We start from the raw sequence: 23,247 nt of genomic DNA on the forward strand, positions 1-23,247 counted from the left end.
TGTGGTCCAGATGACACATTCACACATCTTTAGAAAATTCAGTGGGATGCTCTTCAAACAACATGTGACTTTGCACCAGGGAGGGCAGAAACTTGATGGTTTTACCTCAATCTATGGTTTTTCAATATTGCTATAGAAAGTGCTTTTCTGTGAAATGTCTACTTTGGCTAGATCATGCAAATTTAGTGCTGGCTGCTACTTCCATAAGATGAAGAGTAAGAATAACTCAGGAATGTTTCATCATTTGTCTCTGCACTGGTCAGAAATGGTAATTTGAGCTCAAATCTGTAGAAATTTAGCAAAGGAAGTTGGACACTCAGAGGATAAAAAAAGAAAAAAATGCATTGGAAGGATTTTTCCTTCTTAACCCTCCAAGCCCAGCCAGACCCCCCTGTCCTGGCAGCTTCCCTCCAGGAGCAACCCTTGGATTATGGGATTTTGGAAGTTCAATCCAAATTTTGGCCAGTTTTGGCTCGTGGACAACGAGTCCCGTTTGCCCTTCCAAAAAAGTCACGTTTGATTTTTCCAGCCCTGCAGATCCATATCCACTCTTCCTTCCATCCCACAATCCCAGGTATCACACAGCAGATACAGAGCTTTGTTTTGAAACCTTTTTTAAAATGTAAATTAATGTTTTTTCTCAGTAGATACAAAAGTGAGAAACTTCACATGTTTCAGTGTTTTGCACACGCATCCCCCCACACCCTCCCTGGGAATTCCAACACATTTTAAATCTGTAACACTCCTTTTTAGGGGAGGAAAAAACCTTTTTTGTACCCTCAACCTCCCCTTTTCTTTTTCTAACTTATTTTCCCCCTTTCCTGTATTTTTATTTTGTTTTCCTCTTTCTTCCTTTAAGGAAAAAAAGAGCCCCTGCCCCTCCAGCCCCCCCAGTGACCACACGAAGCCAAAGATTCCTCTGTGACCATTTAATTTTGGGCTGTCCTCCCCGTGCTATGGGGAGGGTCCTCACTGCCCCCCCCGTGGCTTTTCTGGGTCATTTTCAGCCTTGTCCTTGTCCCCCCCCTGGGGCTTTTTGGGGTCCTTTTCAGCCTTGGCCTTGCCCCCCAGGCTCTTCTTGGGGTCACTCTGAGCTTTTCCCTCATCCCCCAGGCCCTTTCTGGGGCTCCTCCCGTCCTTGTCCTCATCCCCCCGGGGCCTTTGGGGGCCCCCTCCATCCCTGTCCCCGCCCTTGGCGTCGATGGCCGCGTGTTCCCTCCGCACCAGCTCCTCCAGCTCCTCCTGAGGGGAACACGGGGGGTTCAGGGGGGTCCCGAAAGGGTTTGGGGGGGCAGGGGGACCCCCCAGAATTTGCGGGGGGGGGGGCAGTACCTTCCAGCCCAGGAGCTCAGCCAGAGCCAGGCACCCGCTGTCGCAGTCCCCCAGCCAGGCCACGTCCCTGTGCAGACACAGGGACCCCAAAGTCACCCCCAAAAATCCTCAGGGGGGGCCCTAGGATCACCTTGAGGGTGCCCAAAACCACCTTGAGCACGCCAAACTACCTTGGGGTGCACCCAATGGAAGTCCTGCAAACCACTTTGAGGGTCCCCAAAACCACAGGGTGGGGACAGAGCCCCCCACGTGGCCACACCTGTGCCCCGCCTGGCCATACCTGTGCCCCACCTGGCCACACCTGTGCCCCGCCTGGCCACACCTGTGCCCCGCCTGGCCATACCTGTACGCCTTGTCTGAGTCAAAGTCCATCCCACCAAAGCCCATCAGGGACATCAGGGGGTCACTCTGGGGGGACAAAGGACTGGTTTGGCACAAGGTGGGGGCAGCTGCTCCAAGCCCCACCCCTCCCCCCCCAACACCTCCCAGAAAAGTTTGGGGGGCAGGGGGACCCCCAAAATTATCAGATTTTGAAGGTGCCCCCCCCCCAGCTCACCTGCCCTGTCTTCTCCTTGTTGATGAGGAGTCTGGGGGTGTTGGTGGGGACCCTGTGGGAGGGGGACGGTCACAGGGGGATCCCCAGGGTCTGGGGGGGTCTGGGCACTGGGGAGGGGGGGTCTCACCTGCTGATGAGGGAGGCAAAGGGCTGCACCTGCAGCGAGGTGCCCATGATGAGCAGCAGGTCGACCTTCCCAAAGTCCTGCAGAGGGAGGGGGCGTCACTGGGGGGGGGTCCCTGGGTCACCTCAGCACCCCCTGGGTCACCTCAGCACCCCCAGCACAAAATCCAGCCTGGGGGGGGGCATTGGGGGCCCCCCAGACCCCACTCACCGACTCCAGGAGGGCGAAGAAGCGTGAGGGGAGGTTCTCCCCAAAAAACACAATGTCTGGGGAAGGGGGGAGATGGGGGCAGGTCAGTGGATGGGGGGGTGAGACCCCCTCCCCAAAATTCCTGCTGAGCCCCCCCCCCCCCCAGCCCCAAAACTCACCAGGTTTCACCAGCCCCTGGCACTTCTCACATTTAGGGACGAGGGAGGAGAAAATCCGCTCTGGGGGGAAGGAGGAGGAGGAGGAGGAAGAAGCTTGGTGGGGAAAGGGGGCAGGGGGGGCACAGGGAAATTTGGGGGGCACGGGGACACTTAGGGGGAGCACGGGGGCATTAAGGGGGGGCACAGGGACATTTAGGGGGAGCACGGGGGCATTAAGGGGGGGCACAGGGTGACAACAACTGCTGTTCCCACCCTGTGGCAGAGCAGGTGGGGACATCCCCCAGGCACTCAGTGGGATCCCGGGGGGTCCCCAGCACTCAGGGGCATTCCAGGGGGTCCCAGGGGGGTCCCAGGGGGTCCCCAGCGCTCGGGGGTCCCCAGGGCCCCCCCATACCCCTCATCCAGGCCAGGCTGTAGCGCTGGCGGCACGAGGCCCGCAGGCAGTGCGAGGTGAAGAAGGTGCCGTGAGCCTCCACCAGCAGCTCCGGGTCCAGCCCTGCCACCCTCTCCAGGGTGTCGATGTTCTAGGGGGGCCAGGGGAGGGTCAGGGGCTCCCCGAAATCCCCGTGATGCCCCCAGACCAGCCAGGGGGGGAGAGGAGGGGAGCTGTGTCCCACCTGGGTGTAGCAGCGCAGCAAGAGCCCCTTGTCCTGCAGCAGCCGCATGAAGTAGTGGCACACCGTGGGCTGGGGGGGAATTTGGGGGTGCTTTGAGGGTCTTTTGAGCCCCCCCCCCCCCCCCCCGATTTGGGGAGGGGGTTGGAAGGAGGTTTGGGGCTTACCTTGAAGGAGGTTTGGGGATGTTTTACCTTGAACTGCCCCGGGTAGAGCTCGCGGGCGAGGGCGAAAAAGGGCTCTGGGTGTTTCTGGGGGGCACAGGGAGCTCAGGGGGGGCCCCCAGAGAAACTCAGGACCCACCCCAGAATTTGGGGAGGAAAGGGGGGGTACCTTGAAGAACCCAATCTCAAAGATGGCCTCGGGGTAGGGGAGGTTGTAGCTCTGCAGGTTGGAGTAGAGCCCGGTGCCGGGGGAGCGGAAATCGGGGATCCCGGCAGCTGGGGGGGAGTCAGGGTGGGTCAGGACCCCCCCAGGGGTCCCCGAGCCCCCCCCCCCGGGACGGGACCCCCCCCCAGCCAGAGCACTCACAGGTGGAGATGCCAGCGCCCACCATGCACACGATGTTCTTACCTGGGGAAGGGGGGGACACAAAGGGGTGAGCCCCAAATTCACCCTCGAGAACCCCAAAACTGCCCCCAAATCCTCTGCTGCTCCCCCCCATCTCTGTTCTCGTTGTCCCCCCTCCGTGCCCAGTTTTCCTGCTGCCCCCTCCCCGTTCCCGTTCCCATTCCTGTTCCCATTCCCGGTGTCCCTACAGTGCTCACTCTTGAGAAACTGACCCCGTTCCCATCCCAATTCCCATTCCCATTCCTGTCTCCGTTCCCCATCCCCATTCCTGTACACCGGTCAGTCTTGATGAACCGGCCCCATTCCCATTCCCATCCCGTTCCCATCCCCGTTCCCCATTCCCGGTGTCCCTATTCCCGGTGTCCGTACACCAGTCACTCTTGATGAAGCGGCCCCATTTCCAATGTCCCATTCCCATCCCCAGTGTCCCATTCCCATCCCCAGTGTCCCATTCCCGTCCCCGTACACCGGTCACTCTTGATGAAGCGACTGACGCCCGCCAGGCTCAGCTCGTCCAGCACCGGCTCCGCTCGGTCCCCGCCGAGCCCCAGGGTCCGGGACAGCAGCGCCCGCAGCAGCTCCACTGAGGGGGGACACCCAGGATGTCCCCAGACAGCCACCAAAACCCCCGGAATGTCCCCAAAACCCCACAGAATGTCCCCAAACTCCCCCTGGATGCCCCCAAAACCCCCCGGAATGCTCCCAAAATGTCCCCAAAGGTCCCAAAACAGCGCCAAACCCCTGAATGGCCCCAAAGGGTCCCCAAAGTGTCCCCGAAGTGTCCCCGGGAGGTCCCCAAAGTGTCCCCAAGGGGTCCCCGAAGTGTCCCCAGGGTGTCCCCGAAGTGTCCCCAAAGTGTCCCCAGCGGGTCCCCAAACTGTCCCCAAGGGGTCCCCAAAGTGTCCCCAAAACGTCCCCAAGTGGTCCCCGGGTGTCCCCAAAGGCCCAGCCGGGCCCTCCGCGGCCACCAGGGGAGCCCGGCGCCCCCAGACCCACTGTCAGCGTCGGCCGAAGCGCCGGGCTCGGGCTCCGAGACCTGCGGGGAGGAGTGCGCGGGGTCACCGAGCTGTGAGGGGCGGTCACCGGGGTGGGGACCGGGGGAGACACCGGGGGCGTTACCGGAGACTCGGCGTCCTGCTCCGCCTCCTCCCGGCGGGCACCAGGAGCCGCGGGAACGCTGGGGGGGTCCCCGGCGGGGGCGGGAGCGGAGGGAACCGCACCCCCGGGGCCGCTACTGGCCCCGCCGGCCCCGGTACCGTCCCGGTCCGCCATGGGCGCGGCCTGTCCGCACCACAACTCCCGGCGTGCCCCGCGGCGGCTCCGCTGGGCGGGGTACGCAGACGCGGCCAGACGGAGGGTGCTGACTGGCTGAGGCACCCGGAAGCGCGGGCGCGGACTACGGGTCCCGGCAGGCGCCGCGGCGGGGATTCCCCGGCCCGCGATGGCGGCCGCGGCCTGAGGCGGCCCCGGCGATGGCGGCCGCGGCCCCCGCGGCCCCGGCGGCCCCCGGCGAGGCCAAGCGCCCCGAGGGCGATGAGTGGTGCGACAGCGGGCTCGGCTCGCTGGGCGAGGGGCCGCTGGGGCCGCCGCTGCCCGCCAGCCCCGCGGCGGAGTCCCCCGAGCCCCTCGCTGACCCCGCGGCCTGGCTGCGGCACGTCCTGAGCTTCGTCACCGACGAGGGCGACACGTGAGGGCGGGCAGGGACCAGGGAACCCCCCCGGGCTCCGGGCGGGACCCCCACACACACCCGGGGCTTGGAGGGTCGCGGTCCTGCCCGGGGTTCCGGTGCGATCCCCCCGCAGCCCCTCAGGCGGGGGTCCCTCGGTAACGGCCCCGGAGCCTCAATAGCCCCCCCAGGACCCTCAATAACCTCCCAGGACCCTCATTAACCCCCCAGGACCCTCAATAAATCCCCCGGTAACGGCCCCGGACCCTCCATAACCCCCCAGGACCTTCATTAACCCCCCCAGGACCCTCAATAATTTCTTCCATTTCTTTGGGTACCCCATTTGGGTCTGGGGTGTCAGTCCTGTTTTGGGTGCCCCATTTGGGTCTCTAGTTGCCCCATTTGGGTCTGGGGGTGCCGAGACCCCCCTGCCCAGCCCGTGCCCCCCCCCAGGGCCCTGCACCTGGCCGTGATCCACGAGCACCTGGAGTTCCTGGAGTCCATCCTGCGGCACACGGAGCAGTCGCCCTACCTGGACCTGCAGAACGACCTGGGCCAGGTGGGACGGGGAAATTTGGGGGGGCTATGGGGGAAATTTGGGGTGATGTTTTGGGGTGATGGTGATTTTTGAGGTGGTGTTTTGGGGCGGAGGTTTTGGGGTGGAGGTTTTGGGGTGGTGTTTCGGGGTGATGGCAATGTTCTAGGGCGCTGTTTTGGGGTGATTTAACCCCTTTTTTTCCCCACAGACTGCCCTGCACATTGCCGTGGTGCTGGGGCTGGATTTTGGGGTGATGGCTGGGTTTTGGGGCGCTGTTTTGGGGTGATTTAACCCCGTTTTGCCCCTGCAGACCGCCCTGCACATCGCCGTGGTGCTGGGGCTGGGTTTTGGGGCGCTGTTTTGGGTGATGTAACCCCGTTTTCCCCGCAGACCGCCCTGCACATCGCCGTGGTGCTGGGGCTGGGTTTCATGGTGATGGCTGGGTTTTGGGGCGCTGTTTGGGGTGATGTAACCCCGTTTTGCCCCTGCAGACCGCCCTGCACATCGCCGTGGTGCTGGGGCTGGGTTTTGGGGCGCTGTTTTGGGTGATGTAACCCCGTTTTCCCCGCAGACCGCCCTGCACATCGCCGTGGTGCTGGGGCTGGGTTTCATGGTGATGGCTGGGTTTTGGGGCGCTGTTTGGGGTGATGTAACCCCGTTTTCCCCGCAGACCGCCCTGCACATCGCCGTGGTGCTGGGGCTGGGTTTTGGGGCGCTGTTTGGGGTGATGTAACCCCGTTTTCCCCGCAGACCGCCCTGCACATCGCCGTGGTGCTGGGGCTGGCCGGCGCCGTGCGGCGGCTGCGGGCGGCGGGCGCGGCCGTGGCCGTGCGGGAGCGGGGCGGCCACACCCCCCTGCACCTGGCCTGTCGCGAGGGTCACCCCGCCTGCGCCCGCGCCCTTCTGGGGACACCCCCGGACCCCTGGGACCCCCCCCGGGACCCCCGGAAGGAGGAGGAGGAGCGGCGGGCGCAGCTGGACAGCGTCAACTACGACGGTGGGGGGGACGCGGTTTTGGGGAGGGGGTCGTGGGTTGGGGGGATCCTGTGGCTTCGGGCTCGTCGTGGTTTTGGGGAGGGGTGGGGGGTCACAGTTTTTTGGGGTTTTCCGCATGTTTTTGGGGATGGGGACATGGGTCAGGGGCCTCACACGGGTTTGGGATTTAAACATTTTGGGAGGAATGTGGTTTTTTGGAGGGGGGGGGGGGGTCGCGCTGTTTGGAGGGGGGGGACGGTTTGGGTTTTGGGGGGGGGGGTTCCAGGTGCTCAGGCAGGGCTTTGGACCCCCCGAATGTCCCCCCCACAGGTTACACCCCCCTGCACGTGGCCGTGCTGCGCCGGGACCTGGAGCTGGTGCAGCTCCTGCTCCGCGCCGGCGCCGACCCCGACCGGCCGGTGGGTGCCCCCCCCACCAAAAACCCCCAAAACGAACCCAAAACGGGGCTCCGGGAGGGAGCCTGACCCCGCCGTGCCCCCCCAGGAGCCGAGCTGCGGCCGCAGCCCCCTGCACTTGGCCGTGGAGGCACAGAGCCCCGAGGTGGCCGAGTGTCTGCTGCGGGGGGGGGCACGGCCGGACCCCCGCACCTTCTCGGGGTTCACCCCCCTCTACAGCGCCCGCCGCCGCCCCGACCCCCGCCTGCCGCCCCTCCTGCGCCGCTTCGGGGCCCGCGACCCCCCCAGCAGCGACAGCAGCGACAGCGGCGACAGCGGCGACAGCGAGGGCGGGGCCGAGGACAGCGAGGTCAGTGCGGGGCCGCTCCCGCCCGGTCCCCCGCACCGAGACCCCCCCGGGGCAGATCGAGGGGCTCCCGCCACTGTCCCCAGACCCTCCCAAGGTCCCCAGACCCTCCCAAGCCCCCCCAAACCCTTCCAACCCCCCCCCCCCCAAGCCCCCCCAGACCAGCCCAATGTCCCCCCCAAACCCTACCGAGACCCCCCCCAAATCTCTGTCTTCCCCCAGGACGAGTACGACGACATCGTCATCAACAGCCGGCGCTGCCCAGCCTGAGGGCCCCCCCCGGATGGACTTGGGGGTCCCCCCTGCCGCCCCCCAGCCGGGGGGACCCCCCGAAGGGGCGCCCCCACCCCCCAAAATCCCGGGGGAGCCCCAGGGGTTGTGAGGGGTGGGGGGAAATAAAGCAGAGGCTGCAAAGGACATGGCTGTGACATTGGGGGGGACATTGGGGGGACACCTGTTTGAGTGCAGGACACACCTGTGACTCTGGGGGCGACCTGTCTGTCCCAGTGCAGCAGAGCACACACCTGTGACACGGGGTGGGGGGGGGCATTTCCAGGTTTTATTCCCGGGGTTTGTCACCGTGGGTGGGGCTGTCACACGTTCTGTGTCCTCTGGGTCCTCGTGTGTCCTCCTGTGTCCCACGATGTCCCAGCTCCATCCGTGCCCTGCCCCCTCCCCTCAGGGCCCCTTCCCCATTTTGGGGGGGCCCCCCCCGGGCTGGTTGGGGCCGATGTAGCTCAGGAGGGGGGCGGGGGGCCGGGCCAGCACCTCCCGCCCCACCAGCGGCTGCAGCACGGGGGGCACCCGGACACGGCCGTCCTGGGGGGGCACACGGGGCAGGGTGAGCCCCCCTGGAGCCCCCAGACCCCCGCGAGACCCCCCCAAATCACTCACCGGGAGCTGGTTGCACTCGAGGAGCGCGATCAGCATCCGGGGCACGGCGCAGGCGGTGCCATTCACCTGAGGGGGGGACATGGCGTCAGGGGGGCCCAGAGGCCCCTCCCCGGGGGTTTTTGGGGTTCTCCCAGGGTTTCTGCGGGTCACGCACCGTGTGGGCGTGGCGCAGCCGGCCCCCCTCCCCGCTGTACATGATGTTCAGCCGCCGGCTCTGGTAATCCGTGCAGTTGGACGCGCTGGAAATCTGGGAGGGGGGGGTGAAGGGGACGGGGGGGGTCAGCAGGTTTGGGGCACCCCCCTCCTCCTCCTCCTCCACTCCCCAGAATGGGGGTCCTGACCCGGCAGCAAGGGTGAGAATAAAGGGGGGCCCATAAACAGGGAGGGAGGGGGTGAGGGGGGGGCATCACCCTGAGCACCTCAGGATTTTTGGGGTTTTCCCAGAACTGTTTGGACTCTCCCCAAATTATTGAGGCTCTCCCCGAATTACCAGGGTTCTCCCCAAGTTATTTGGGCTCTCCCTGAATTATTATTGGGGTCCCAGACCCCTCCTTCCCTCACCTCCCCAAATTTGCCCCGTCCGGGCATCCAGGCCTCGATGTCGAACTTGCGGTAGGCGGGGAGCCCCAACTCCTCTGTGGGCATGTCCAGGACACTGCAGGTTCCGGGGGGGGACAGTTAGGAGCGATTTCAGGGGTCCCACAGATTGGGGGGACCCCCCCCAAATCCCCCTCACCGGTAATGGAGCCCCAGCTCTGAGAAAATCTCCTTCTGGAGCCCCAGGAACTCGTCCAGCAGCTCCTCGCTCTCGGTGCCGCGCTCGGCCGCCGTCACCCCGAACATCTCCACCTTTGGGGGGGCACAGGGGGTGACCCCCCCGCCCTGCCCCCGGGGCTCCCTCCCAGTGCTCCCAGTACCTTGGTGAACTGGTGCACGCGGTAGAGCCCCCAGGGCTCGCGGCCCGTGTCGGTCTCGGCGCGGTAGCAGGTGCTGGAGCACACGACCCTGGGGGGGGACACGGCTCAGGGGGCCCCAAAAATCCCCCCAGGAATTGGGGAGGGGGGATCCCCACAAGGGGAGGGGGTCCCTGGGCAGGACACAGCCCCCCGGTACCTGACAGGCAGGTCCTGCAGCTGCACAGCGTGGTCCATGAAATACCCTGGGTGGGGGGACACAGGGGGGTCACCCCAAATCCATCTGCCCCCTGGGTGAGCCCCCCAAATCCATCTGCCCCCCCCTCCACTTTTCCCTCCTATTTTTTACAAATTTCCTTGCATTCTCCCCCAGTTTTCCCTATTTTCACCCATATTTTCCCCTACTTTCCTCGCATTCTGCCCCAGTTTTCCCCATTTTCATCCGTATTTTCCCCCAATTTTCCCCATTTTCTCCCGGCTCTCCCCCATTCTCCCCCTGCCCCCGTGTTTTCCCGATTTCCCCCCTTTTTCCCCATTTCCCACCTGCAATCCCCACCTCCGAGCTCCCGGCCAGGCACAGGTCCTCGAACCTCGCGGGGTCGATGCTGTAAACCTGGGAGGGGGCGGCGCTGGGCTGGACCCCGCAGCCCTCCTGGGGGGCACGGGGGGGTCACCGGGGGGCACTGGGGTGCCGGGGGGGGCTCAGGGGGGCCGGGGGGGGCTCGGGGGGCACTCACAAAAACGGCTCCTCGCAGCAGGTCCGGCACCGTCATGGGCAGGAAACCCTGGGGAAAGGCAGATCGGAGACTCCGAGCATCCCCGGGGACCCCAGACCCTCATTGGGACCCCCCCCAGAGCCTCCCTGGGATCCCCCCAGACCCTCCATGGGACCCCCTCAGACCCTCCCTGGCTCCCCCCAGGCCCCCCCACCTTGCTGAGCAGTTTCTGCAGGGTGAAGGTGACGAGGGCGTGCTGGAGCAGGGCCCCGGCCCCGCACAGGTAATAGGAGCGGTGGCCTGACACGTGCGACAGGCGCCTGGGGGGGGGAACAGGTGTGGGACACCTGGGGACAACCCCAGCCCCGCACAGGTAATAGGAGCGAAGGCCTGACACGTGGGACAGGCGCCTGGGGGGGGGGACAGGTGTGTGTCCCCCCCCCTCCAGGTGTGCTCACCTCTGCCGGATGATGTCCAGCCCCTCCCCCAGCTCCAGGTGCCCCTTTGGCTTGAAATCGAACACTGGGGGAGAGGAGGGGGAACCTTTTGTCACCTTTGTCACCTCGGTGACCCCGGACCCCCCAAACCCCCCCCCAGCGCCCCCCAAACCCTCCCAACGCCCCCCAGGACCCCCAGACCTTCCAAACACCCCCCAGATCCCCCCAAACACCCCCCAGACCCTCCCAACGCCCCCCAGGACCCCCCAGCCCTCACCTGGTTTCTTCCCAACCACCTCGAGCACCTGGGCCTGGCTCTGGTCCCCAACGGGCTGGGGGAGCACAAAGGGGGGGTTTGGGGGTGCCAGGAGACCCCCAAAGCACCACAGGAGGGGGCAGGGGAGTGTTTGGGGAGGTTTGGAGACCCCCAAATCACCACAGAGGCAGGCAGGGGGATTTCAGGGGATTTTTGAGGGGTATCACCCCAGCAGGGTGGGTTCTGTTGGGTTGGGTGGGTTTTGGGAGATTTTGGGGAGGTTTTAGGGGCCTCACCACAGCGGGGTGGGTCCTGTTGGGTTCTGGGTGATTTTGGGGAGGTTTTTGGGGGTCTCTGTTGGGCTGGGGGGGTTCTGGGTGATTTTTGGGGTCTCACCACTGCAGGGTGGGTCTTGTTGTGTTCTGGGTGATTTTGGGGGGATTTTTGGGGTCTCACCACAGCGGGTGGGTCCTGTTGGGCTCTTGGGTGATTTTGGGGGTCTCACCACAGCGGGGTGGGTCCTGTTGGGTTTGGGGTGATTTTGGGGAGGTCTTTGGGGTCTCAGCACAGCAGGATGGGTCCTGTTGGGTTCTGGGTGATTTTGGCTGATTTTGGGGGGTCTCACCACAGCGGGGTGGGTCCTGTTGGGCAGCTGCAGGGCCCCCAGGTAGAATCTCTGCTCCAGCTCAGATTCCTCGGCCTCAAGCACCCGGAGCTGCCCCCGGAGGCTCCGGCCCCGCTCCCGCAGCGACGCCAGCTCCGGGTGCTGACAGGGGGGCACCGTCAGGGCCTGGGGGTCCACGAGACCCCCGGGGCACCCCCCAAAATTCCATTCCATTCCTACCGTGTTGGCCGCTGCCTTGTCCCGGGAGGCCTGGGGGGGAAAGGAGTCAGGGGGTCCTTGGGGCTCGAGGAGTGGTTCAGAAAGGGAGGGGGGTCCTGGGGGGAGCTGGGGGATCCAAGGGGGAGCCGGGGGGTCCCGGGGGGGGTCTCACCATGATCTCGCGGACCCCCTGGGCCACGCGCCCTTTCTCCGCCTCCAGCCGGGCGATGCCATCGCGCACCTTCCCCAGCCGCGACCACATCCGCACCTGAGGGCGTGGCCGGGGGGGCGTGGCTCAGGTGGGCGCGCTGGCCACAAACAAACCGGGAAGGGGAGGGGGTGTGCGCGCACAGGCCCCGCCCAGTCCGGGCCAAGCCCCGCCCCCGCGGTTCCCGCCACTCACGATCTCGCGGAGCGCGGCGCCCCCTAGCGGCCCGCGGCGCCGCTCCACGTCCCGCTCGCTGAGCGCGGTCACATCCAGCTGCGGCCGCGCGCTCAGCCCCTCGCGCACGTGCTCATACAGCCGGCTCCTCCCGGCCGCGGACCCGGGAGAGGCCCCGGCACCGGGAGAGGCCCCGGGAGCGGGGCCCGGACCGGGAGCGGTAGCGGGAGAGGCCCCGGGAGCGGGGCCCGGGCCGGGAGCGGTACCGGGAGAGGCCCCGGCTCCGGGAGAGGCGCCGGGAGCTGCCCCCGCGGCCCCGCGCAGCCCTCCCGCCGCCCGCCCCGCCGCCCGCAGCAGCGCCCGGCGCGCCGCCATCTTGGCCACCAGCGTGTGGGGGTCATGTGGGGGAGGAGCCGGGGGCGGGGCTTGGGGAGGAGCCGGGGGCGGGACCAGCGGCGCACACCCCCACCCGGGCGGATTTGGCCTCGCCCCCTCTCGTCCCGGCCACGCCCCCGGCCTCGGTTTGGTGACCCCAGTGACCCCCCCCGTGACCCCAGTGACACCCCAGGGTCATTCCAGTGACCCCCCCAGTACCCCAAAGGCCCCTTCCCAGTACCCTCAGTGTCTCCACCACCCTCCCCAGTACCCCTCCCACCCCTCCCCACACACTTCACTCCACATCACCACCAGCATGCTTTAATCTGAATTTTCTGAATTTTACCCAGCCAGGCCAGGTCCATCCCCGGCCCGGGGTCACCCCTCCCAGCCCCCCCAGCATCATGGGGATCCCCTCCTCATTTCCTGGCCTGCACGTGGGCACAGTCAGGGGTCTCCCCCCTCATTTCTTGGGCTGCACGTGCGCACAGTCGTGCTTGCCGCGCACCACGGTCAGCTTGACGCCGGGCAGGTCCTGCGTGCGCCCGCCCTGCACCAGCACCACATGGTGCTCCTGCAGGTTGTGGCCCTCGCCGGGCACGAAGGCCACAGCCTCGCGGCCCGAGCTCAGCCGCACGCGCACGCAGCGCCGGTTGGCCGAGTTGGGCTTCTTGGGCTTGCGGATCAGGTTCTTGAGCACCACGGCCTTGAGCTGCGGCCGGCCCAGCGTGGCGCCCGGCTGGCGGGGAGGCGGCACGGGGCGGCCCTGCCGGTGCATCTGGTTCAGGGTGGCCATGGGGCAGCACGGGGCACAGGGAGGAGGCGGCGGCATGAGCAGGGACGGGGCTGTGCAGGGGACATGGAGAAAGGTCAGGGCGTTCTGAGGGGTTGGGAGAGGCTTTAGGTCCCCAAAGGCACCTGCCCAGTGCCTCCGGTACACCCAGGACCCTTCCCAGTACCCCCAGGACACTTCCCAGGGCCTCCAGTTTGGGGTTTGGGGCGTTTTGGGGAGGAAGGGGAATTTTACGCACTGCAGCGCGGCAGCGAGGCGGCGGCCCTGAGCACGGCACGCAGCGACATCTCCGAGGCTCTGAGAGGAGTAGGCGCGATCAGAACGGCCCGGGGAGGGCAGCAGAATTCCTCAGGAATGTCCTAAAAAACATCGGGGAGCGGCAGCACTGGAGCCCGCACGTTCCCCTCACCGCGCCGCCATCTTACCCAGCTCCGAGCGCGCCGCGCTGCGATTGGATAGCGGAAATGCCAATCTCCGTGATTCGCGCCGTGACTGGTCAGACTGCAATTGATTGCTGGAGATCCGCCCCTTCGGCAGCAACTTCCGCATTAGGCCACGCCCATCTCTCTATAAACCCCGCCCCAATATTATCTCCCCACCCTTATTCGGCTCCGCCCCGTCCTAGGCCACGCCTCCTGCCCATATTTTGCTCACCATAGCCCTCTATTTGCCCATATATGGCTCACCCCGCCCCTCCTGCCTGTGTCCCCGCCCCTAGAGGTGTGGTCTGTCGCCGCGGCGACGCGGGCGTGGGAGGACCCGGATGTGGTTGGATCCCAACATGGCGGCGGCGGCGGCCGAGTGAGGCCTGAGGGGGCCCGGGGGGGATTTGGGGCGGATTTGGGGATTTCGGGGGGATTTGGAGACCCCCGCAAAGCTAAGGGGTTGCTCGGTGATGGAAGGGGGCGGTTATGGGGCCGGTTTGAGCCTCCCCAAATCGCCGGAGGGGCGGCAGCAGCAGCCTGGGGAAGCTCTGGGATTGGGGATATGGACCCCACCGCTCCCCGCCCTAAAAAAACCCCAAAAACTCCCCAAAATGGGGGCTCGGGGCTGCTCCTGAGGGAATTCCCTTCTCCCTCTGCAGCACTTTGAGCGGAGGAGCCGGAACGCGCAGCTGAGGCAGGAAAGTTTTCCCTTGGCGGAAGGTAGGAAGCGAATTCCAAGTTAATTCCTGGAATTTCTGATCCCGCGAGGATTTGGGGGGGTCTCCTCCCCACAATCCCATCCAGAGCCCTGGGATGGGTTTTTCCCGTGGATTTGGGTCAGGAGCCCCAAGGTGCAGGGGCGCTGGGATTCCTCAGGAATGTCCTGACTCCTTAAAAACAGCATTTCCCCCAAATTTTGGCACATCAGGAAGGGAAATTGCCATCCCCACTGGTTTTCTGTGGTGCTTCTGTCGCCATTCCTCAATGGAAAAGGAGGAAAAAGAGAAAAAAATCAGAAAAGCCTCTGGATTTGGAATTTATTTGTGTTTTCTCTGAAATTTAGTGAATTTCCAAAGTAATGGTGGGATAGAGGGGTTGACCTGGGGTTGTTTTGGAAATAAGTGGAATTTGGGTTTATGGGAAATAACCAGATGTGGAAAAGATCCAGGAATCCTTTGGAAATGGCCAAAAACTTCCCCCCGCTCCCATTCCCTGTTGGGTTTTGGGGGTAAAAGCTGGGAATTTGGTCACTAACACCTCGTTAACAGCTGTGGGACGAGCAGGGGTTTCCAGGAAGAAATTCCAAGGATATTCCTGCCCCTGGCTTTGATTAATCCTTTAATTTGTTCCTTTCCCATGGGATAAAGGCCCTGGCAGGAATATTTGGGTTTTCTGGAGGTGCTCCCGAGCCGGCCCCGGGCGGGATTTGCGTTTTCCTGGATTTTGGGGAGGGATTTGCGTTTTCCTGGATTTTTGGGCACCTGGGTCGTCACGGATGGATGGGATCGTTACTGATTAATTGGACCCTCGTTAATTTGCCCTTCCTTTGCCCCGAGCCAGAGATTCCCGACCTCCCTCCCTTCCTCCCTCCCTCTCCCTGGACTTCCAGCTCCTGGGAAACTTCCTGCTGCAGGAAAAGGGCAGAATTCCGACAGAATTCCTCTTTCTCCTCTTCCTTCCACGCTTTTTCCCTTTCCTGGTTCTCCTCCCTCGTTTCCCTGCTCTCTCCCTTCCCGGTTTTCCCTTCCCGGTTTTTCCGGAAGCTCTGAGCACTTCATTCCCCTTTTCCCGGGATCTCCTGGTTCCCTTCCCGGATCTTTTTTTTTTTTTCCTGTTCCCCTGAGCTTCAGAGGCTCCGGATTCCTGGAATTCCGGGATTCCTCCGGAGCAAAGGCCGGCACTTCTCCTCCTCCTCCTCCTTCTCCTCCTCCTCCTCCTCCTGCAGATCCAGCTCGGCCAGTCCAACCCGCTCCGGCCCCAGCCTGGCTTTTCCTGGAATTCTGACCCCTCGGTGGGGATTCCAGCCCCTTGGTGGGGAATCCCAGAATTCCTGGCCTGGCTTTCCCAGGAATTCTGACCCCTCGGTTGGGAATCCCGGGATTCCAGCTCCTTCCCAGGATTCCAGCCCCTTCCCAGCCTGGTTTTCCTGGGAATTGTGGCCCCTTTGTGGGGAGCACAATTCCCACCAGGACACAGCCTGAGTGCCACTGATTTTGGGGGGAATTTGTGGGATTTTGTTGGGAATTTTAGGGAAAACAGGCGATTATCCTGCCCGGTGCAGATTCAGTTCCTCGTTAATTGGTGACTAATTAAACCCCGCTGGGATCCCAGGAATGCGGCCTGGGAAGGGCTGAGGAACAACTTCACCCCCTCCTGGCCCCCATCCCACCCTCTGGAATTCCTCAGGACCTCTCTGCCCCTGCCAAGTACCACCAGATTTCCACAACCATCTGGAAAAAAAGAGAGGTTTTGGGGTGAAATCCCATGGATTTGGTGTCCAGAGGTTATGGATGCTGCACCTCATCCCGGCTGAGCTGGGTCATCCTCGGATATTTCCCATGCAGAAAAGCCCAAATGCAGCAGATTTTAATCCTCCCACCCCAAACGCAGCTGCAATTTCCCCAAACCAGGAGGGTTTTCCTTAAAAAAATGGATTTTGGCAATCCCCAGAGGATTCCCAGGAAGGTGGAAGGAGGGATCAGCCCGGGATGAGCAGGGAAAATGGAGAAAATACGGAATTCTGACAGCTTTTGGCTGGGGTCGAAGTGGAGGAGGAGGAGGAGAAGAAAAACTTCACGATGGATCTTTGTTTTAAGGAGAAATCCTCAAAGATTGGGGAAAAGCAGTGAGAAACCTTGGAAGCAGCGGGATTCTGGAGCCTGGAAAATGGGATTGAGCCAAGGAGATAGGAAAAAATGGGAGGAAACGGGGAAATTGCCACCAGGGAAAGCAGTGAAAGTGGGAAAAACGGACCCGCCCGGGATCCGTGGGATTTTGGGGCCATTCCCAGTGGGATTCGTGCCCCCACTGGGATCACAGGCCCAAAACCCTCCCAGCTGAGCTCGTTCTTGGCCTGGAAAGTGCAGGAAAAACCACGGGAAAACAGGGAATGAAATCAAACCCTTGGATGGTGCCCCAGAACGCTGATCCTGGCGCTGGATCCCAGGAAAAACAGATTTTTTTTGTGGCTTTTTGAGGTGCTTTAAATCTGTTTGTTGGTTCAGGTTGAGTTGGTGGGTTAATAGATTAATCCCATTTCCAAGTGGGAGTTTCTGGTGTTTTCAAGCCTGGATTTGGGGGAGAAATGGGAAGTAACTGGATAAAGGTGGAGGGTTTTGGATGGACGTGGCTGGTGGATGGATAAAAGCCATTCCAGCAGCGGGATTTTCAGGGCTGATCCCCTTCCCAGGGCTGGATTTCAGGGTCTGACACCGCTCCTGCTGCCAGCCCTCATTTCCCACCCGCTAAATCCGGGTTTTTGCCCCGTTCCCAGGAGCACAGCCCGGGCCATGTTCTCCAAGAAGAAGAAGCGCGTGGAGATCTCGGCGCCGTCCAACTTCGAGCACCGGGTGCACACGGGCTACGACCCCTCGGAGCAGCGCTTCACGGGGCTGCCCCGCCAGTGGCAGGGGCTGCTCGAGGAGTCCGCCCGGCGCCCCAAGCCCCTCGTGGACCCCGCCTGCATCACCGCCATCCGCGGGGCCCACAAGGTGCGGAAACCACGGGAATCCGGGGCGTCCTGGGCTGGGCGGGGCCCAAATGGGGTCAGCACTCGGGGTTTGGGGTCTTGGAGGAGGTAACGGGGTGCTGGGCAATGTTTGGGGTTGAATTTGGGGCAGCTTGGGGGTCTGGGTACTCTTTGGGGTTGAACTGGGGGCACTTTGGGGGTTCTGGAGGAGGTAATATGGGTCTGGGTGCTCTTGGGGTTGAATTGGGGGCGGTTTGGGGGTCCTGGAGGAGGTAATGGGGGTCTGGTACTCTTTGGGGTTGAACTGGGGGCACTTTGGGGGTTCTGGAGGAGGTAATATGGGTCTGGGTGCTCTTTGGGGTTGAATTTGGGGCAGTTTGGGGGTTCTGGAGGAGGTAATATGGGTCTGGGTGCTCTTTGGGTTTGAATTTGGGGCAGTTTGGGGGTTCTGGAGGAGGTAATATGGGTCTGGGTGCTCTTTGGGGTTGAACTGGGGGCACTTTGGGGGTTCTGGAGGAGGTTATATGGGTCTGGGTGCTCTTTGGGGTTGAATTGGGGGCACTTTGGGGGTTCTGGAGGAGGTAATATGGGTCTGGGTGCTCTTTGGGGTTGAATTTGGGGCAGTTTGGGCGTCTTGGAATGAGGGGATTTTGGGGTTGTTTGATACTGGGGGGTTGTGGAGCAGGTCAGGGGGTGCCAGCCACTCAAAAAGCCAAACTGGGAGGGATTTGGGGGTCAGGGAGGTGGGAGCTGGGTCCCCATGCCTTTCCTACCTCCCAAAAAAGACAAATAGGGGAGTTATGGACCAGGGGATTTGGGAATCATGGCGGGAGGTTGGGCCTCATTCAGTCCCTGGGGTGGGTTTGGGAGATTTTGGGGTCTTGGAGTATTATAAGGGTGTCCTGGATGCTCTTTGGGGTCAAACGGGGAGGAATTTGGGGGTCTTGGGGCAGGGAGGTGATGATGGGGTCCCCCAGGACAGGGATCCCCCAGTGAGGCCCTGCCCCACTCCCTGAACCAGCCCCACCCCACGGGGTCACTCCCACCTGATCCCTTCCCCGTTGTGTGTCCCCCATTCATTCCCACATCCCCCCCATATTCCCACATCCCCCATATTCCCATCCCCATTCCCCCCTCAGCCCTGATGTTCCCCCCATTCCCACCCCATCAAACCCTTCCCAATATTTTCGGACCCTCCCATCGAGGTTAGCCCCCAGTTTGTGCCTCTGGGACTCTCCCCAGCCAAACCCCCTCTGCTGTGCCCATCCTGCAGCCACTCCACGTCACTTTTCTGTTGTGTTTTTTTTTCCTTTTTTCCCTTTCTCCCGCGGTGTGTCCCCCCCTTCCCGCAGCCCATTGTGCGCGGCTCCAAAGGGCCCCAGGATGGGACCCCCGGCGGCCGTGACCGGACCCTGGCGTGGCTCCTGGACGAGCTGGCGGCCGTGTCCGTGTCCCGCTCCAACTCCCTGCGCCGGGACAGCCCCCCCTGCCCCTCCCCGGAGAACGGCCTGGCCCCGGGTGCGCCCCCCCAGCCCCGGCCGGGCCCCGCCCAGCCCCGGCCGGACCCCCCGGCCCGCCCCCACCCCGCCCCCGGGGGCCGCCCCAAGTCCAGCTCGGCCGGGGAGGGGCCCCCGCGGCCCCCAGCCCGCGAGCAGCGCCCGCTCTCGGGGCCCGACCTGCGGCCCCCCGACGGCCCCGGCGCCCCCCGCGAGGGGCTGAAGACGGCGCCAGGACGCCCCTTCCACACCTACCCCCGAGCTGACACCGACCCCGGCCCGGGGGGCAGCGCCCAGGTAAAGGAGGGAGCCCAGGGCTGCCTCATCCTCCTCTTCTTCTTCTTGCTGCTCGGCTTCCTCTTCCAGAGCGGGTTCTCTGCTCCTCTTCCTCCTCTTCTTCCTGCTGCTCTGCTTCCTCTTCTTCTTCTTCCTGCTCTGCTTCCTTTTCCAGTGCAGGTTCTCTGCTCCTCTTCCTCACGGCTTCCACTGGGATCAGCAGCAGCTTCCTTCCCCAGCCACATCCTTCGCTCTGGAGCAGTTTCTTCCTCTTCTTGTTCTGCTGCTTCTTCTGCTTTTTCTGCTGCTTCTTCTGCTTCCTCCTCTTCTTCTTCTTCTCGCTGCTCTGCTTCCTCTTGCAGAGCGGGTTCTCTGCTCCTTTTCGTCTTCCGGAGTGGGTCCTCTGCTCCTCTTCCTCTTCTTCTTCTTGCTGCTCTCCTTCCTCTTCCAGAGTGAGTTCTCTGCTCCTTTTCCTCTTCCAGAGTTCTCTGCTCCTCTTCTTCGTCTTCTTGCTGCTGTTCTGCTTCTTCTTCCAGAGCGGGTTCTCTGCTCCTCTTCCTCTTCTTGCTGCTGCTGCTCTGTTTCCTCTTCCAGAGTGAGTTCTCTGCTCCTCTTCCTCTTCCAGAGTGAGTTCTCTGCTCCTCTTCTTCGTCTTCTTGCTGCTGCTCTGCTTCCTCTTCCAGAGCGGGTTCTCTGCTCCTCTTCCTCCTCCTTCCTCAGCCCTTCATTCCCACGGCAATCCTGGGCTCTGACCCCTGAGTCTCTTCCTCCTCCTCCTCCTCCTCCCTCAGCCCTTCCTGAGTCTCTTCCTCCTCCTCCTCCTCACTCAGCAGTCCCCGCTCTGACGCTTCTCTCCGTGTCCCCACAGGCCGATCACCCCGCAGGACGCCCTCAGGAGGTGCCCCCCAACGGGCCGCTCCCCACCTCAGGAGGAGCCCCCCAAGCCCCCAAAGCCCCAGAACCTCCTCCTCCTCCTCCCCCGGCGCCCCCGGAGCCCCCGGCCCCGCGCGGGCCCGGCCCCGCCGTGCCCCAGCGCGTGTCCCACGAGCAGTTCCGAGCGGCGCTGCAGATGGTGGTGGACCCCGGGGACCCCCGCTCCTACCTGGACAACTTCATCAAGATCGGCGAGGGCTCCACGGGCGTGGTGTGCATCGCCACCGTGCGCGGCTCCGGGCAGCTCGTGGCCGTCAAGAAGATGGACCTGCGCAAGCAGCAGAGGAGGGAGCTGCTCTTCAACGAGGTGAGCGCAGCCCCGGGGAGCCCTGAGAGGCTTGGGGAGCCCTGAGAGGCTTGGGGAGCCCCTGAGAGGTTTGGGGAGCCCCTGAGAGCCTTGGGGAGCCCTGAGAGCCTTGGGGAGCCCTGAGAGGCTTGGGGAGCCCTGAGAGGCTTGGGGAGCCCCTGAGATCCTTGGGGACCCTTTGAGAGGCTTGGGGAGCCCTGAGAGCCTTGGGGAGCCCCTGAGAGCCTTGGGGAGCCCTGAGAGCCTTGGGGAGCCCCTGAGAGCCTTGGGGAGCCCCTGAGAGCCTTGGGGAGCCCTGAGAGGCTTGGGGACCCTTTGAGAGCCTTGGGGACCCTCAGGACACCCTGGGGACCCCTCCAAGAGCTCTTGGTGACCCAGCAGGGAGCTCCTGATGGCCTGAGGACCCCCGGGGACAGTGCCAGGCTGCCATGGCCGTGTCCCCAAGGCTCTCAGGGGCTCCCCAAGCCTCTCAGGGACAGTGTCAGGCCCCATGGCCGTGTTCCCCCCCATGCCCGTGTCCCCAAGGCTCTCAGGGGCTCCCCAAGGCTCTCAGGGACAGTGCCAGGCCCCATGGCCATGTTCCCCCCCATGCCCGTGTCCCCAAGGCTCTCAGGGACAGTGCCAGGCCCCATGGCCATGTTCCCCCCCATGCCCGTGTCCCCAAGGCTCTCAGGGGACGGTGCCAGGCCCCCATGCCCACGTCCCCCTGTCCCCAGGTGGTGATCATGAGGGACCACCAGCACGAGAACGTCGTGCAGATGTACAACAGTTACCTGGTGGGCGACGAGCTCTGGGTGGTGATGGAGTTCCTGGAGGGCGGCGCCCTGACCGACATCGTCACCCACACCAGGTGAGCACACCTGGGGGAGCAGGGGGGACGCGGGGGGTGACAGAGGTGGCAGCGCGGTGACAATCCGCCCTCCCCAGGATGTCAGAGGAGCAGATCGCCGCCGTGTGCCGCTCGGTGCTGCGCGCGCTCGCCGTGCTCCACGCCCAGGGCGTCATCCACCGCGACATCAAGAGCGACTCCATCCTCCTCACGCACGACGGACGGGTAGGTGGCCTGGTTTGGGGCAAACTGGGGCGAAAACCTCCAAAAAGGGGCCAGGGGGGATCCCCAGAAAGGCCCCCCAAACCTCCCCCCCGACCCTTTGGGGTCCCAGCCCTGCTGGCAGGTGAAACTCTGGGATTTGGCCCCCCAAACCTCCGCCCCGACCCTTTGGGATCCCAGCCCCGCTGGCAGGTGAAACTCTGGGATTTGGCCCCCCAAACCTCCCCCCGACCCTTTGGGGTCCCGCCCTGACGCCCCCGGACCCCTGGCAGGTGAAACTCTCGGATTTTGGGTTCTGTGCCCAAGTGAACAAGGACGTGCCGCGGCGCAAGTCCCTGGTGGGGACCCCCTACTGGATGGCCCCCGAGCTCATCTCCCGCCTGCCCTACGGCCCAGAGGTGGGTCAGGGGGCTCGGGGGGGTTTGGGGGGTCCTGGGCTGCGTTACGGGGTGTTTAGGGTGGGCTTCAGGGGGCTTGGGGTGGGTGTGCGGGCCCCCAGCTTCATCTCCTGCCTTCTCTGCCACCTCGAGGTGTCTTGTGGGGAGGTTGGGATGGGTTTGGGGGTGCCCAGGGTGGGTTTGGAATGGGTTTAGGGGTGCCCAGGGTGGGTTAGGGGGAACAGGATGGGTTTGGAATGGGTTTAGGGGTGGGTTTAAACCCAGGATGGGTTTAAGGGTGCCCAGGGTGGGTTTGGAACGGGTTTAAGGGAGAGCAGGGTAGGGTTAGGATTGCCCAGGGTGGGTCTGGGGATACCCAGTGTATGTTTGAGGGGCTCCAAGTGGCACGGAGTGGGTTTGAGGGGCTGCCCCCCTAACCCCCTCCTCATTTTTGGTCATTTTTGGGGTGAACACCCCCCCCCCAGGTGGACATCTGGTCCCTGGGGGTGATGGTCATCGAGATGGTGGACGGGGAACCCCCTTATTTCAACGAGCCCCCCCTCAAAGCCATGAAGCTGATCCGGGACAACCTCCCCCCCCGGCTCAAGAACGGCCACAAGGTAACTCGGGGTGGGGCAGGGGGAGTCCCCCCCCCTTCCTGGGAGTCTCTCACGCCCCCGTTTCCCCCCCAGGTGTCCCCATCCCTGAAGGGGTTCCTGGAGCGGATGCTGGTGCGGGACCCGGCGCAGCGAGCGAGCGCCCCGGAGCTGCTCCGTCACCCCTTCCTGGGCCTGGCCGGGCCCCCCGCCTGCATCGTGCCCCTCATGCGGCAGCACCGGCTGCGCTGAGAGACCCCCGGGCCGGGGGAGGGACCCCCGGCAATGGGGAGGGACCCCCGGCAACGGGGAGAGCCCCCCGGCAACGGGGAGAGACCCCCAGCCAGGGGGAGAGACCCCCGGGCCGTGGGAGGGACCCCCGGCAACGGGGAGAGACCCCCAGACTGGGGGGAGACCCCCAGACCGGGGAGAGACCCCCAGCCAGGGGGAGAGAGCCCCCAGCCAGGGGGAGAGATCCTCGGACTGGGGGAGGGACCCCCGGCAACGGGGAGAGACCCTCGGACTGGGGAGAGACCCCCAGTCAGGGGGAGAGACCCTCGGACTGGGGGAGAGATCCCCAGACTGGGGAGAGACCCCCAGACCGGGGAGAGACCCCCAGCCAGGGGGAGAGACCCTCGGACTGGGGGAGAGATCCCCAGACCGGGGAGAGACCCCCAGACCGGGGGAGAGACCCCCAGACCGGGGAGAGACCCCCAGGCAGGGGGAGAGACCCTCGGACTGGGGAGAGACCCCCAGACTGTGGGGGAGACCCTCGACTGGGGGAGAGACCCCTCCTGCTCAGGGGGAGACACCCCCAGACTGGGGAAGAGACCCCCAGACTGGTGGGGAGACCCCCCCTACCCCAGGGGACGACTCCTGGCCCCCTCCTCCTCCTCCTCCTCCTCAGCAGCCCCCCCAAACTGGAGCGGGACTGGGATGTTCTGGGGGACCCCGGCCCCCCCAACCTGTACTACTGAGCTGGGGACCCCCCAGCAGAGATTTT

The 23,247-nt window shown here is 64.1% G+C and overlaps 5 protein-coding genes across 7 annotated transcripts; 2 read left to right on the plus strand and 3 right to left on the minus strand.

The window, feature by feature from the left end:
* Window positions 1-914: 914 nt before the first annotated feature.
* SIRT2 (sirtuin 2) lies at window positions 915-4,862 on the minus strand. Its single transcript, XM_036405457.2, has 15 exons — window positions 4,684-4,862; window positions 4,561-4,600; window positions 4,031-4,147; window positions 3,526-3,567; window positions 3,328-3,434; window positions 3,189-3,245; window positions 2,998-3,066; window positions 2,775-2,904; window positions 2,381-2,440; window positions 2,223-2,278; window positions 2,016-2,092; window positions 1,889-1,940; window positions 1,676-1,740; window positions 1,333-1,399; window positions 915-1,242 (listed from the first exon to the last, which is right to left on the minus strand). Exons 1-15 carry the CDS (start codon window positions 4,834-4,836, stop codon window positions 970-972), a joined length of 1,365 nt encoding a protein of 454 aa, XP_036261350.1. The 5' UTR covers window positions 4,837-4,862; the 3' UTR covers window positions 915-969.
* Window positions 4,863-4,987: 125 nt separating this feature from the next.
* Window positions 4,988-7,922, plus strand: NFKBIB (NFKB inhibitor beta). Its single transcript, XM_036405458.2, has 6 exons — window positions 4,988-5,251; window positions 5,684-5,789; window positions 6,519-6,765; window positions 7,074-7,162; window positions 7,248-7,508; window positions 7,728-7,922. The coding sequence occupies exons 1-6, from the start codon at window positions 5,037-5,039 to the stop codon at window positions 7,773-7,775; spliced, it is 966 nt and encodes a 321-aa protein (XP_036261351.1). The 5' UTR covers window positions 4,988-5,036; the 3' UTR covers window positions 7,776-7,922.
* Window positions 7,923-8,042: 120 nt separating this feature from the next.
* On the minus strand, window positions 8,043-12,446 carry SARS2 (seryl-tRNA synthetase 2, mitochondrial). 2 transcript variants are annotated; one of them, XM_054518184.1, is made up of 16 exons: window positions 11,949-12,446; window positions 11,718-11,813; window positions 11,567-11,596; window positions 11,348-11,488; window positions 10,744-10,798; window positions 10,488-10,551; window positions 10,244-10,349; window positions 10,051-10,098; window positions 9,857-9,926; window positions 9,513-9,558; window positions 9,317-9,404; window positions 9,136-9,248; window positions 8,961-9,054; window positions 8,554-8,646; window positions 8,400-8,465; window positions 8,043-8,324 (listed from the first exon to the last, which is right to left on the minus strand). In XM_054518184.1, exons 1-16 carry the CDS (start codon window positions 12,300-12,302, stop codon window positions 8,184-8,186), a joined length of 1,605 nt encoding a protein of 534 aa, XP_054374159.1. In that variant the 5' UTR covers window positions 12,303-12,446; the 3' UTR covers window positions 8,043-8,183. The 2 variants fall into 2 exon arrangements, with proteins under 2 accessions (XP_054374159.1, XP_036261329.2); XM_036405436.2 differs by having other exon boundaries at window positions 9,857-9,965; window positions 11,949-12,445.
* A 161-nt stretch (window positions 12,447-12,607) lies between these two features.
* Window positions 12,608-13,545, minus strand: MRPS12 (mitochondrial ribosomal protein S12). Its single transcript, XM_036405469.2, has 2 exons — window positions 13,334-13,545; window positions 12,608-13,148 (listed from the first exon to the last, which is right to left on the minus strand). Exons 1-2 carry the CDS (start codon window positions 13,380-13,382, stop codon window positions 12,766-12,768), a joined length of 432 nt encoding a protein of 143 aa, XP_036261362.1. The 5' UTR covers window positions 13,383-13,545; the 3' UTR covers window positions 12,608-12,765.
* A 303-nt stretch (window positions 13,546-13,848) lies between these two features.
* Window positions 13,849-22,601, plus strand: PAK4 (p21 (RAC1) activated kinase 4). 2 transcript variants are annotated; one of them, XM_036405467.2, is made up of 10 exons: window positions 13,849-13,896; window positions 14,180-14,240; window positions 17,014-17,230; window positions 18,561-19,001; window positions 19,849-20,220; window positions 20,937-21,070; window positions 21,148-21,274; window positions 21,544-21,669; window positions 22,134-22,268; window positions 22,341-22,601. In XM_036405467.2, exons 3-10 carry the CDS (start codon window positions 17,030-17,032, stop codon window positions 22,494-22,496), a joined length of 1,692 nt encoding a protein of 563 aa, XP_036261360.1. In that variant the 5' UTR covers window positions 13,849-13,896; window positions 14,180-14,240; window positions 17,014-17,029; the 3' UTR covers window positions 22,497-22,601. The 2 variants fall into 2 exon arrangements, with proteins under 2 accessions (XP_036261360.1, XP_054374160.1); XM_054518185.1 differs by lacking the exons at window positions 13,849-13,896; window positions 18,561-19,001 and having other exon boundaries at window positions 13,976-14,240; window positions 22,341-22,598.
* The last annotated feature ends 646 nt before the right edge of the window (window positions 22,602-23,247 follow it).

The sequence above is a fragment of the Molothrus ater genome, chromosome 39, assembly GCF_012460135.2.
Source record: "Molothrus ater isolate BHLD 08-10-18 breed brown headed cowbird chromosome 39, BPBGC_Mater_1.1, whole genome shotgun sequence".
NCBI lineage: Eukaryota > Metazoa > Chordata > Aves > Passeriformes > Icteridae > Molothrus > Molothrus ater.